At 41.2% G+C, this 12,647-nt stretch overlaps 4 protein-coding genes across 4 annotated transcripts; 2 read left to right on the top strand and 2 right to left on the bottom strand.

The window, feature by feature from the left end:
• Nucleotides 1-28: 28 nt before the first annotated feature.
• On the bottom strand, nucleotides 29-2,675 carry LOC138127623 (ceramide synthase 6-like). The gene is made up of 5 exons (XM_069043685.1): nucleotides 2,187-2,675; nucleotides 2,011-2,131; nucleotides 1,761-1,963; nucleotides 540-899; nucleotides 29-489 (listed from the first exon to the last, which is right to left on the bottom strand). Exons 1-5 carry the CDS (start codon nucleotides 2,372-2,374, stop codon nucleotides 285-287), a joined length of 1,077 nt encoding a protein of 358 aa, XP_068899786.1. The 5' UTR covers nucleotides 2,375-2,675; the 3' UTR covers nucleotides 29-284.
• Nucleotides 2,676-3,525: 850 nt separating this feature from the next.
• LOC138127627 (ceramide synthase 2-like) lies at nucleotides 3,526-5,121 on the top strand. Its single transcript, XM_069043689.1, has 6 exons — nucleotides 3,526-3,539; nucleotides 3,995-4,115; nucleotides 4,163-4,365; nucleotides 4,414-4,654; nucleotides 4,702-4,820; nucleotides 4,872-5,121. Exons 4-6 carry the CDS (start codon nucleotides 4,463-4,465, stop codon nucleotides 5,065-5,067), a joined length of 507 nt encoding a protein of 168 aa, XP_068899790.1. The 5' UTR covers nucleotides 3,526-3,539; nucleotides 3,995-4,115; nucleotides 4,163-4,365; nucleotides 4,414-4,462; the 3' UTR covers nucleotides 5,068-5,121.
• A 117-nt stretch (nucleotides 5,122-5,238) lies between these two features.
• LOC138127625 (ankyrin repeat domain-containing protein 16-like) lies at nucleotides 5,239-6,693 on the top strand. The gene is made up of 2 exons (XM_069043687.1): nucleotides 5,239-5,384; nucleotides 5,452-6,693. The coding sequence occupies exon 2, from the start codon at nucleotides 5,684-5,686 to the stop codon at nucleotides 6,656-6,658; it is 975 nt and encodes a 324-aa protein (XP_068899788.1). The 5' UTR covers nucleotides 5,239-5,384; nucleotides 5,452-5,683; the 3' UTR covers nucleotides 6,659-6,693.
• A 663-nt stretch (nucleotides 6,694-7,356) lies between these two features.
• Nucleotides 7,357-11,713, bottom strand: LOC138127622 (uncharacterized). Its single transcript, XM_069043683.1, has 17 exons — nucleotides 11,555-11,713; nucleotides 11,479-11,503; nucleotides 11,184-11,380; nucleotides 10,927-11,133; nucleotides 10,715-10,873; nucleotides 9,995-10,119; nucleotides 9,756-9,938; nucleotides 9,545-9,707; nucleotides 9,276-9,477; nucleotides 9,095-9,226; nucleotides 8,840-9,042; nucleotides 8,575-8,781; nucleotides 8,336-8,503; nucleotides 8,160-8,284; nucleotides 7,926-8,105; nucleotides 7,697-7,865; nucleotides 7,357-7,619 (listed from the first exon to the last, which is right to left on the bottom strand). The coding sequence occupies exons 1-17, from the start codon at nucleotides 11,601-11,603 to the stop codon at nucleotides 7,438-7,440; spliced, it is 2,676 nt and encodes an 891-aa protein (XP_068899784.1). The 5' UTR covers nucleotides 11,604-11,713; the 3' UTR covers nucleotides 7,357-7,437.
• Between the last annotated feature and the right edge of the window lie 934 nt (nucleotides 11,714-12,647).

Genomic DNA, 12,647 nt, shown 5'->3' with positions numbered 1-12,647 from the left:
TGAGGGCGGCACTAAAAAAACCACTTGATTTGGTAAACTTTGGACTTCCATTTATAAACAATCGTAACTAAACATGAATTTACAATATAGGTTGGTATAAAATACCAAATTTGTTCTGAAAAAGTGAAGATTTGTTTTTATAAATAAGTACAAAAAACAATGTTTTGTACATTTAGTATAGTGTAAAATGAAGAAATTACTCAATTGAGGCTGGCCCGATACGATCGGTTAAAGCCGACGAAGCTCAGACAAGTACAATAAAACCATCGACTTCCTATATAGTATCATTGAGATTTGGAATCTTCACTGTAGTCGTCGCTGCTCGACCTGATATCTCCCTCCATCTTGCCGGCGTTGAGTGAATTGGCCACGATTTTCAGTATGAGATACGTCCAAAAACAGTGCAGCACCAGGAGGAGACACAACAAACTGTTGAAGATGTAGTACGCCGGGAACATGGGGACCATTCTCGGCGCATCTATCGAAGTGCTACAAGACAAATTACAATCGACCGACAACAAGACGGTGCGCGCCCTCACTTTTTTATTATCCAGAACGGATAGACTCCCAGTCTTGTTACGATCCAGAGCACGGTGAATATGGCGAAGATCATATCGCAGACTTTCTGGTATCCAGAATACTTGGCCATCTTCGCCGCCTCCAGGAATATATCGGCGGAATCGTGGACCACCAGGACCAGACTGCCGATGCGGAACACGTTCACCACCCACGAGAGACACATCAGGACGATGGTGGCGATATGGTGGATAAACATCTGCCAGAAGTCCTTGCGTTTCACGTCGAAGAACTGGCTGACGCACAGCGACCAATAGAACGACATCGAGATCATGTAGTACCACCAGATGTCGCTGGTGACCGACTGGTGAGGGAAGCCGTTCCTGCAAACATACGTTACGGATTTGTGCCCAAGAGATGGCGCCACCGCTGCCGCAGCCAATCAGGAGAACGCGCCAGTGAACAGTGCAACTCTTGGCCACGCCCCACAAAAAGACGACGACCGTTTTAAAAGTTTTTTCGTTGTAACTGCATCGTTAAATTTTCTCAACGCTTAATTAAACGAGAAACTAGACAAAAACCAATCAAATCCCGCCTAAATCCTCGAACAAACAGCGCGTCCATTGTCTTCGTCGAATCCGCAATCTTGAGATAACAATGGAAAAAATACGGTCGAGGTCGGTGTCTCCCACTGGGACCAATTAGCCGTCCGCGAGCCTCCGATTCCGGTGCCGCTTTCGTCGGAAATGACGTCGCCTTGAACCGTCGATGCGTCACGTCCACCGCGAACACCTTTCTGTTGCACTTTGCCCCAAGCGACGACTCCCAACGATGCGATCGTCGTTAATCAAGTTCACGAAAGCGTCAGATAATCGCAATTAGTCATGATAAAACGTTATCGCTAATTATTAGTATCGTCTCGGGCGAGAAATGTTGCAACGTGCTAAGTCTTTCATCGGGCGCCCCAAGCCGCCCCCGGACTTCTACGACGGGAGCGACTCGTCGCACTTGCGGCGCAACGTCGCCGCCAGCTCGGCCGAGAACCTCAAGGAGATACAGGAGATGGCCAGGAGGCTGACGCTGGACGAGCCGAGACCGAGAGAGAAGAAGAAGCGGAGTCTGTCGTTCAGAGTGAGACGCAAGCCCAAGACTGATAGTAATTAAGACGGTGTAACAGCTCAATAAATTTTTTTACTCCACCGAGTGATTATTTAACCTTGACACGGTTGCAAGTGTTGACTCACCAGCACTCGTTGATGCTCCACAGCCAGGGCTTGTTCCACAGGACGACCACGCCGTAGATGAAACTCGAGGTGTAGTAGAGACACCTCCAGGAGTTTTCGCAGAACTTTGTCAGCGTGGAAGGTTTGTTCTGGCCTTTTCTGAGGCGCAACCACCGCTCGACTTGGCGCTCGGACATGTCGACTTGCTTGGCCAAGCCTTGAATCTGTCACGGGTCGATTAAAAATGCAACTAGAGTGTCAAAGGGGGTACCTGTTTGTGCTTCCATCGCTTCGAGCCGATGTACGCCTTCTCCAGGACCGCATTCGAAGGGGCTTTCTTTGGTTTCGTGTTCTTGATCCCTAACGAGACTCCCACGGGTGCGAACCAGTACCTGCAACCCTAATCGTGTGAGATCCGCTCCGACCACCGACATAACCTCAACCCACTTCTCGAGGACGTAACGCAAATACAGCATGACGAGGGCCATCGGCAGTGGGTAGAAGAGGTGCCTGTAGTCCGGATGTTGTATCTCGGTGCTCGACTCGGGGGCTATGTCCTGCCATGTGGTGTTCGGGGGCAACCAAATGTACTCGCTCCAAAACGTATCCATCACCGTTCGGTACAACCCGGCCATTTTACACGATTCAAACGATTCGAACTCGACTGTACACTAAAAGAACATGTTCTTAACTTAACCTAAAGACGGACTTTTATCGCCGATAATGTTTTAATTCGGAATTTAAACGGAAAACAGACAACACCCTCGAATTACTCATGTCATTTTGATCGCGTACTGTACTTATGACGCGTGACAATCACACCGTCCAACTGTTCGACTACAATCCAATCGGATTACTCACGGAATTTATTAAAATGGGAACTTCGAGAGGCTGCGATAAGATCTAAATTGAACTGTTGAAGAAAACTAGAGATATCGAAATGTCGGCGCCGGTGTTAACTACAGGACGCGATCGCCAGGTTAACATCCAAACCAAAAAAATCGATTGAAAACCTTTGTTAAATCGTTAAACTGTGGGGCGGAGGTTCAATCGACGAGGGAGTATTGCAAACAATTAATCATAAAACGATATTGCGTGATATCAAAATTTTTGTCGCCTATTTCTGAAGGTGCCCACATTACCTGTCCTACAGGTTATGCAACCGCCTTTACAGCACAATCTTCTCATTTTTGTGATGTCGCCCCAGATTTCGACTGAACGTGCAAAATAGGAAATTCACCATTTATTTATAAAATGTTTATATGTAAAATGTACATGTGTCACTCAAGCAGAAACCTGTAATGATCTGTTTTGGGTCTTCCGTCTTCTCCAAAGAAATACTTCCCCGAGTATCTGGTCATCACCGGCGACATCTGGTCCTGGTGATGCTACTTGATCTCGATGTCCTTTTACTAGTCTCTCTCCATCGATCAATTCGCCATAGAGATCAAACGCAAGACAAATGTTCTTTCACTTCTCTCGTACTGATGGTCATGACTGCGACGACACCTTTCTCGAAGCTGGCAAGACGACACCAAAATAGAGATATTCCCGTTCTGGATAATCAAATCAAGTTGTTTCGTACCTACCATCTGGAGAAATTTGCTTTGTCCTGGGGGAGGGACAAGTCGAAGAGAACGTCAGGTCGAGCAGCGACGACGGCTCCGAAGATAACTGAAATTTATTCATATTGTTTTACATTTCGCCGCAAACGACCTCATGTTGGTAATGATTCATTCATGAAAGGCGATTTGCACTATAATCCGACAGTTTTAAATATATTAAGTCACTCGAGTTTAAGTAAGTAGTTTCTGTATTAATATAATTACATAACTATCATGTCCCTGACGATAAAACTAACATATGTATTTGGTACCTACAGGGTGAATCAAGTAATACCTAAGTAGGTACATTTATTACCACGGAGTAACGTGAACTTAAAAGCATAAACACTATCAACGTTTCCAATATGTTTTTCATGTTTAAATTTGTTTTTTATCGTTATTTATTACTGTCTTATCTACAACTCATACCTTCTAATGTACGTAAAACTTTGTTCTTTAACATTTACAAGCCAATTCGTCTAAAAATGCGATTCGATCTAGACCTCTCATTCGGTACCACAAAGAAAAACAGCAACTGGGAACTTCTGTACCCAATATGTGGGGCCCTTGTCATCCTAATCTTCCGCAGTGTTTGCCAAAAGTCAGCTTCAACAATTTCACAATTCCAAATTAATTCTTTTCTGATTCAAGGTACATTTTTACGAAGATCGGACTCCGACTGGGTCTGAAGCAGATCGAAGTGAAGAAAGCTCCTCACAATGCGGCCCTGGAGAACGCTTACTCGATTTCGAAAAAATGGAAGCTTGATCGGGTACTTTTCCAAATTTCTCTTCGTCGAATCTTAGTGTTTTGTTACAGGTCCGTGGCTTGGCCAAGCAACTCGATGTGTCAGAGGAAGAAGTCGCGAGTTGGCTCAAGTTGAGAAGCGCTCAAGACAGACCAAGCGTTTTGACGAAATTTTGTGAAAGTTTTTGGAGGTATTGTTATTACACTTCGGCTTGGACTGTCGCCGTTTTGATTGTGTGGGACAAACCCTGGTTCTGGGATCTCGATCAATGCTGGTCGGTGCGATGTTGTTCACTTTTTCTTCCTTAATTCGCGACTTCCAGGACCAACTTTCGGGATCAAGCGGTCACGAGGGATGTTTGGTGGTTCATCATGATAACTTTGTCTTTCTACTTGTCTGAATTGATGGGTATGTACTTTGACGTAAAGAGGAAAGACTTCTGGCCAATGTTCATCCATCACGTGGCTACCGTCGTCCTACTCTTCTTCGCTTGGAAGTGTCATCTCTTCCGGATTTTTATGGTGGCACTTGTTCTTCTCGACTGCAGCGACGTCCTCCTCGAGGTTTTGGTTTTTCCCGTTGTCATAAAATCCTTAGAGTCCTGTTTCAGCTGTCCAAAATTATGATTTACTTAGGACACGACAAGACCTCGTTTGTGACATTCTTCACATTTGTGTTGGTCTGGATAGTGACAAGGTTGGGATATTTTCCCTTCTGGGTAGTAAGAAGGTAAACGCTCAAAACACTTGGTTCATGTATCTATAATGCTCTTCATTTCAGTTATGCACAAGATGCCCCGAGAATTTTACCATTCCTTCGGGAATATTTTGTCTACTACATCATCATGACTTTCGTTTCTATCCTCGTTATTGTTTTTTGTATTTGGACAATTTTCATATTGAAGGTCGTAAATAATGTACTCTTCATTGATAAACCTTTCAGTGACTCTAGATCCGATAGTGACGATGAATTGTAATTATAATAATAATCAAAGAGTTCATAGGTTTAATAATAAAAATATTAAAAAATATTTTTTGTTGTAGTCCGGTCACAGTTGTTAACTTGTGAAATTATTCAACATTTTTAAAGCCTGAACTGCATAACTTGCACATTTATTTAAGGTACTGCCGAAATCGAATCAATGTGTTTCTATAAAAATAAGTGAGAACTGAGAAATCTTAAGACTAAGAGAGTTCGTTTTGAAATTCCCGCCGCTCGTGTTCTAAATCTATGAAAATCAATCACCAGATAAAACTACAATCACGTAAGAGGTAATAACATCTGGTTAATCGGGTAATAACTTGGTTGGAAAGCTCTCCGCGTCTGTATAAGTAAAGCAAATGATTTCTTCCTTTTGCAGAATTATTACAGTTTTGTCGTTATGATTGTTGATTCTGCTGATGACCGACCATCAGAATCAATTTGGCACAAAACTGCCTCATTTTCCGACCATCTGCTACGTCCTGCTGGAGCTCTAAATCCTCACGTGCCCCCATTAAACCCAAAAAGTGAATAAAACTTGTCCCGGAGGCGTCTAACCTCAAAAAGTGTTGACAGTTTTTCCTAACCTGCAAAATCCCCCAAAGTTAAAAATGCCTGAGCTGTCTTTATCCCGACGCGAGATCAACCGGCTTCTCAAACGGGCCCTCTCAGGCGACATCGCCCCTATCGTCGACCTCAAAGCATCCACCCCTGGCTTTCACTGGGCCACCCTGAAATACGAAACCACCGGCGACACCATCCTCCACTGTGCGGCCCGTTTGGGCCACATCGACACCATCAACTACCTACTGTCATTCCGCCCCTCCAGCGTCGACTGCAAGAACAACGACGACAAAACACCCCTGCACGAAGCCGCTCAATTCTCGCAAGCGGAAGTCGTGCGCCTCCTCCTGGCAAACGGGGCGCAAGTCAACGCCCTCAAACGCGCCGACTGGACCCCGCTGATGTTGGCCTGCACCAAGAGCGACCCCGAGACTGTCAAGCTACTGGTAGAGGGTGGCGCTCTGATAAATTACTCAAACAAAGACGGGTGGAGTTGTTTGCATTTGGCGGCGCGACAAGGCGAGGGTGAAATCTTCCGGTTTTTGATCGGTCAAGGGGGTGATCACGCGGTCAGGACTAGAAACGGCAGGAGCGTTTTGCACGTCGCCGCCCTCCACGGAAACGCCGAAATCGTACGGGTTTTGGTCGAGCTGGGTGTGGATGTTGATGTAAAAGACAACTGCGGGAACACGCCGCTGCATGAGGCGGTGTTAGGGAGGCACGTCGATGTTTGTCGGTTGTTGATCGAGAGCGGGGCTGACGTGCGTTGCACCAACAATGTAGATTTCAATTTGTTGCACTTGGCGAGCAGCGAAGGATACAACGACTTGGTAGAGATTGTCGTCAAAGAGTTGGGATTTGATGTTAATGCGGCGAACGCGAATGGACTCACGGCGCTGCATTGTGCGGCCAGGAAAGGACAGAAAGACACCTACCAGGTGCTGGTCCAGCTGGGGGGCGATCCAGAAATTAAGGACAAATTTGGCAGGATCGCCTCGGCCTATCACGACTCGAGAAACTGACACTATTTTTTTTTAAATAAAAAGTTCACAAAAGATTTTTGTTTTTTTCGGGATATACAGCTAACAGGGATGACATAATGAGGTGTATTGTACTGTACCTTTATTATTTCTCAAGATTTCTTTGTCATCATCAACTCGTAGGGGATTAGTGCACCATATTCTTCGATTCAGTATTACTTAGAACAATTTGGATATTTTGAGAGTAATGTCTTATTGTTAATAGAAACAAATAACGCTTTAATTAAGTTTACCTGCTGATGGAACATTAAATTTAAAAAACATGCCCAGATGTTTTGTTAAATACAGGGTATTTTACGAGTGATAGCAAGCCCGACGGAATTGAAAATGCAACCCACAATACATTTATATAATGCAGATGTATTGTCGGTTGCATTTTCAATTCCGTCGGGCTCAGTATCATTCATGAAATACTACCTACCGCACTGTTGTAGCAACGATCAAGGATCGGTAAACATAACTTACTAATTGTTTAATTAAATCGGTAAACACGTGAAAATGACCGATCATGCAAATATATTAATAAATGCTGCGAACGAATTCATGTTATTTATTTTATTATTTTCTTAATAATATCTTTAATTTTTGTCAATGTTCGGCCACGTTTCAACACTTCAATATCATCAGCCTTTGAATTCTTCGGCAAATGTCTCCGAATTGTATTTTTTGTTGCAAGAAAATTAAAAAACTACTGTTGCTTTTATTGAAGTTTTACTAAATTGACAAAAATAATTTATCGTAAACTGTTTCAAATTACGATTCTATAAAATATTATATCGCGCGACTTTTTCTAACAGGAAGTTGTCAACGTATAATTTAACATCAGTGTAGAAGACGTACTGGCGCAGTGGTTGAAAAGCAAAAATTCCAACAATGTAGAATCTGTTGTCTGCATGTTTAAAGACAAGTCCTGCTCCAACATGACTTGGCCGTCCAAAAGTTCCTGAAATATATTTGTTTAATATCCACAAATGGAATTACTAGAGCTGGTAAAGAGCAATATCTTGTTCAACGCATTACCATTTCGGTAGCTAGCACACAGTTTGTCTGCTGTCATATACTCGTATTCTTGTGAATTTCCAAGATTCCGAATAAAATCCGGAACGCAATTTTGACGGCTAACGAACAAAACTCTAATACTTCTTAGTTCATCTGGATGTTTCCTAGTGATGTAACGCCAATCGTTAACCTACAACAACGCAGATTTATAAAATATAATCGATTTTAATATCAATAGCATGAAACCTACATATCCAAATTCTTTTTCCTTAGAGTTCAAAATGTCGTCCGAAGATTTTGTCCAGTCAACACAGACCGGTTGAACCGTGAGCGTAAACTTGAACACCTTTTTTGACACCATTATAGCAATATTTCCCAAAGAGTGTTGGAATATCCTTTTGTACTCCACAGGAATGAAAATATCTTCCACCTGAAACAAAAAATGCAAAAGTAAACTTTTTAAACTTGTTCAACGTAATTCAACCTGAGAGAACTGCGCTTGATGGACATCCCGAGGATCGGAATAATTGAGATAATATTTTCCAACCGCAACGATGAACTCACTTTTGGGAACCATTTCACCCCTAAGATCTACGACACAGCGCGCAGCTAAAAAAATGTACGCTTGACTTGATAATCGGCAGATTCGGAAACAATCACCTGTCAAAATAATTCTTTCACTTATCAAAGTTCCACTGCAAATTAATACGTTTGTTTCTGGACTTTCCCCTCGTTCATAAATAGCTGCTTGCCAAGGAAATTCTCCCTTAAATGCTGTGCTTCCGTTAACGATTAACGCGGCGCTGGGATTGGATTTTTGACCACACACTACAAAATTATTCTCTTCATCGATGTCGAAAGTGTTTCTTTTCAACATATTTTTTTTTTGACTAACTAACCTGGAACACATTTTGGAGCAGGTCTGGACCAAGTGCCACTCACACACAGTAGAGGGTCAAGATTTAAACTTTTTTCTTCATAAAATTCAGCACACTTGAACTTCGCAATTGTTCCATCGAAGGGATCGGTGCAGTTCACAATCTCTCTGTTTTTAAACTCACAAACCACTTTCGTTCTGACCGTGTTCTGCATGGACGAGCAAGTCTCTGAAATAAGATTGTCAAAAATGTAAGTCGTATTTAAAGGAAAGATTTCGATATTTACTTAGACATTTGCCAAGTTTGGCCGACCAACTCCCAGAACGACATACAAGAAGGTCATGACCATCCAGTTTATGTTTCTCGTTGCATTGTACTCTCAGAGTGGTACTATTCTCGACAAATTTTCCTGGTGAAAACAGTTGAGACGAGTTTCCCAAAACTGACCAGCGACCTGAATCCGGATGTTCCGGCAAAATACAACCATCCCTTAATCATCAAATTATTATCAATGTGTCCTCCAAGACGCAATTTTACTTACTCTGGTCGCTCGGTTGATTTTGTAGGCTCGGTGGGTTCAGTTGGGTCGACGGTAGATCCAGTTTCATCAGTAGTGGTCGGTGGTGGAGTAGTTGTTGTGCAATTAACACACTTGCTATCGTCACCAATAGATCTAAAACTCAAAGGTAATCGAGACATTTCTCTGATTTATCTAAACTCACGGTTTGAATCGAACCATATTTCTTAAAATAAAATTGTCAGAGTAATTGTAGACCACTGTGTAGAGGCCGTACTGGTGACTGTTACATCCTCCTTCCGCCGTGTCACCTAAAGGAGATAAGCTGACGACGCCAGCAATAAAAAATCTGTTTGAATATTTAAAAACTAATCCGCCCCCGCTGTCTCCGTTGCAAACCGAAGAACCTGCAACCAGTTACGGAAATACAACCCTACCGTACACGACCGAGTAGAAAATATTCGATCTAATTACCATTTTCCAAGTAACCTGCACATAATTTATCATAGGTTACGTATCTTTTATATTCCTCTGGTACATCTTTTTTACACTTTTTCTTAGGGATTGATGGAACTTCTAATTGTCTGAGTTCATTCGATAAGTTGCCACTTTCTCGAGTGTAACCCCAACCGCTCACCTTAAATGCAGCATTACAAAACAGTATATTCTACCGCGTAAATCTTACAAATCCCTTTTTACTTTGAACAGAGTTTAATATGGCGCTTTCATAATTTCTTGTCCAGTCAATGCAGACAGGTTGAACTCTCTCCGAAAGTATGAAGGTTTTTACCGTAACAATTAGAGCAATATCTGCCAATAAATTCTGAGTATCTCCTTCGAATTCGTCAGGGACGAACATGTCTTGGATCTTGTTAGAAAATTAAATAAAATTAATGTTCACTCTACGTTGTTAATCCAACTTACGACAGAAGTTTGAGAATGATTCGAGTCGCGAGGATCGTCATATTTTCTGTAATGTTTTCCAACTGCCACAAGATAATCTTCCTTGTTAAGCATCTTTCCGTAGACATCGGTTATGCAATGGGCGGCTAATAAATAAATATAGGGTGATTTACGAGGAATAATGAGCCCGATGGAATAGAAAATGCAACCCACAATACATTGGAACAAAAAGCCGGACATCGAAGCGGTAAATGTCCGGGTTTTTCTCCTGATGAATTGCGGGTTGCATTTTCTATTGCATCGGGCTCATTATTCCTCGTAAATCACCCTGTATATACAATGGCATGACATGAATAAATGACAAATATCTGTTTGATGTGGCAACAGCAAATTAAGGAAGAACAAGTGAAAGCTAGTAACCTAAGAAAAATATTGGCAAAAAACAGAATGAAATTCGTTGGTGTTAATTCTCGATGTAGATTATAAAGAGAAATTACAAACATTGTACAAAGAGAATTAATATGGGAAGAAGCAGAGACAGGAATTTATTGGAAGAGATTGTTAGTGGAAGAACACTGTGAAGCAGAAAAGATTTGGTCGTGGGACGCCATACGTTTAGGTTTAGAAGAAAGAAGAATGAGATAAGCATGAGAAGTCTATAATTATTTCAGAAAGGATTAAGAAAGTTTCACTTTCGCTTCGAATGCGGTTACTCTATCTCCCAAATCGTGGAGAACTTACCCGTCAAAATAAGTTTTTCATTTATCAAACTTCCTCCACAAAGAAACGATTGATCTACAGAGGAGTACAGAGCCGCTTGCCACGGAAACTGTCCTTTCTTGGAAACCCTCCCACTAACGATCAATGTGGGGCCTCTCGTTGTCGAGGTCCTGCCGCACACTACAAGAATTCGCAACATTTTCAAATTTCAAATTTAACGACCACGATCTAACCTGGACGACAATCGGGGACGCTTTCGCTCCATTTGCCCTCCGTGCACACCGCCTGAGGTCTGGCAAGACGCGAATCCTCATAAAAGGAAGCACACCGGAAGTGTGCTATGGTGCCGTCGAGGACGTCAGTACAATTCATCGTTTCTTTTCCGCTGGCGCTACATTTTACCGTCAATATTGACGTGGAATATATTGGAGGACATGTTTCTAGAAGAAAAGTTTGAATTTATTTGGTCATCTTAAGTGAACGAGTTTACTTGAACAATGACCAATGTTTGGTGTCCAGCTTCCATTTAGACAAGCAACAATTTTAGAACCTTCCAGTAAGTAAGTTTCATCACATTCTATTATTAAAATTGTGAATTCCGGCACCATTCTTCGCATCAATCCAGATTTGTTGTTCGCTATTGACCACCGACCGGTGGGAGGGTGCGGAGGTAGGAGACATTCGCCCCTTAAACAACTTAACTAATTAGGCGGTAAGTCATGGTAAGCTGACTTAAAAGTAGTGTCAACAGTAAGCAATACTTGAAAATTCATCCCACGACTTACCTAGCATCGATTATTTCTTGGGTAACTGAAAAAATTATTTCTGTAGAGAAATTGTTTTATTTTTTTGGGCACTCACCAATGAAAGAAAAGAGGCACAATTTAATAATGAGACTTCTTGCATACATTTTAGTTTAATTCCTTTGTCTGTTTAGAGTGATTGATTAAAAGGACTTGGTAATAATAGCTTCAAGTCTTCTCGAATATGTCAAAGAATAAATGATGAATAATTCTGCACGGTTTTTATGGAACCAATTATCAACTGGGACTTTTTTAAATTTATTGTTGATTATAAGGTCATGCTGGTAATTTTCCCTCGATTGATAACCTATAAGCTTAAGTATACACACAAAAGTGAGATTAAAAATCTAAAATAAAAATTTACTCGGAATTAACATTTAAAAATGTTGTTTGTGCTGAGTGACCTCTCTGTCATGTGGAAACTGCGTCTTACTTTAAAACATTTCTGATTAATGAAATTAATTTTAAATTTATGATAAACACAAATATATTGCTTGTCTGCAGGACCATTTAATCATTTTAATCCAAATTTCTCTTGGCAAAAGATTTTTAAGATCTGCAAGATTAAGAAATTATTGAAGCAGCGCCATATCTTTCAGCATAGGAATCTTCATACACTAATAACAGATTAACAATTGGGTATTTCCTTCCAACGTTTCGTCAATGCCAAATTACATTATTTATACGTTTAAGAATTCAACTTCTTTTGTTGATCGATGAACTCATTTTAATCAATTTTTTTTTTCGCAAATTTATCAACCTTGTCCCGACATCTTACGTTTTTGATCTTTGATGGAATTATTCTCAACAGAAATAAATTATTCATTTAATTTTGACTAATGCTAATTGAGCAGTTTTAAACAATGTCTGAGTCAGTATATGATCTCATTGTAGACCATAAGACCATACTTCTAGTCAAAACATAATCGCGATATAATTAAAATATGAATTAATGATTGTACAATTTTTTAATCTTTTCAAAACCTGCCTACCCCATTTACTAATTCACGAGCCGCCACGGTTAAGTCTATATCTTCTTCTTCTTCTGGTATTGCAGCTATTATTTTTCTTAATCCTTCTCCGCCAGGTTTAGTGTATGGTTCAAGTCTTATCTCCCCTATTTCCAAAGGGAACAAGATATAGCTGAAATA

The sequence above is a fragment of the Tenebrio molitor genome, chromosome 4 (assembly GCF_963966145.1).
Source record: "Tenebrio molitor chromosome 4, icTenMoli1.1, whole genome shotgun sequence".
Lineage (NCBI taxonomy): Eukaryota > Metazoa > Arthropoda > Insecta > Coleoptera > Tenebrionidae > Tenebrio > Tenebrio molitor.
The sequence above is the reverse complement of the archived record's forward strand: the minus strand, read 5'-3'. Positions and strand labels throughout refer to the sequence as shown.

Coding starts and splice junctions, on each gene's coding strand:
- LOC138127625 (XM_069043687.1), top strand. CDS start 5,684: ATGCCTGAGCTGTCTTTATCCCGACGCGAGATCAACCGGCTTCTCAAA.
- LOC138127622 (XM_069043683.1), bottom strand. CDS start 11,603: ATGTATGCAAGAAGTCTCATTATTAAATTGTGCCTCTTTTCTTTCATT. Junction 9,478..9,544: donor TGCAGGTTACTTGGAAAATG/GTAATTAGATCG, acceptor AACTGGTTGCAG/GTTCTTCGGTTTGCAACGGA. Junction 9,227..9,275: donor AATATGGTTCGATTCAAACC/GTGAGTTTAGAT, acceptor TTTGAGTTTTAG/ATCTATTGGTGACGATAGCA.
- LOC138127623 (XM_069043685.1), bottom strand. CDS start 2,374: ATGGCCGGGTTGTACCGAACGGTGATGGATACGTTTTGGAGCGAGTAC. Junction 1,964..2,010: donor AGCGATGGAAGCACAAACAG/GTACCCCCTTTG, acceptor GACCCGTGACAG/ATTCAAGGCTTGGCCAAGCA. Junction 900..1,760: donor TGGAGCATCAACGAGTGCTG/GTGAGTCAACAC, acceptor GTATGTTTGCAG/GAACGGCTTCCCTCACCAGT.
- LOC138127627 (XM_069043689.1), top strand. CDS start 4,463: ATGATAACTTTGTCTTTCTACTTGTCTGAATTGATGGGTATGTACTTT. Junction 4,655..4,701: donor GCAGCGACGTCCTCCTCGAG/GTTTTGGTTTTT, acceptor GTCCTGTTTCAG/CTGTCCAAAATTATGATTTA. Junction 4,821..4,871: donor CCCTTCTGGGTAGTAAGAAG/GTAAACGCTCAA, acceptor TCTTCATTTCAG/TTATGCACAAGATGCCCCGA.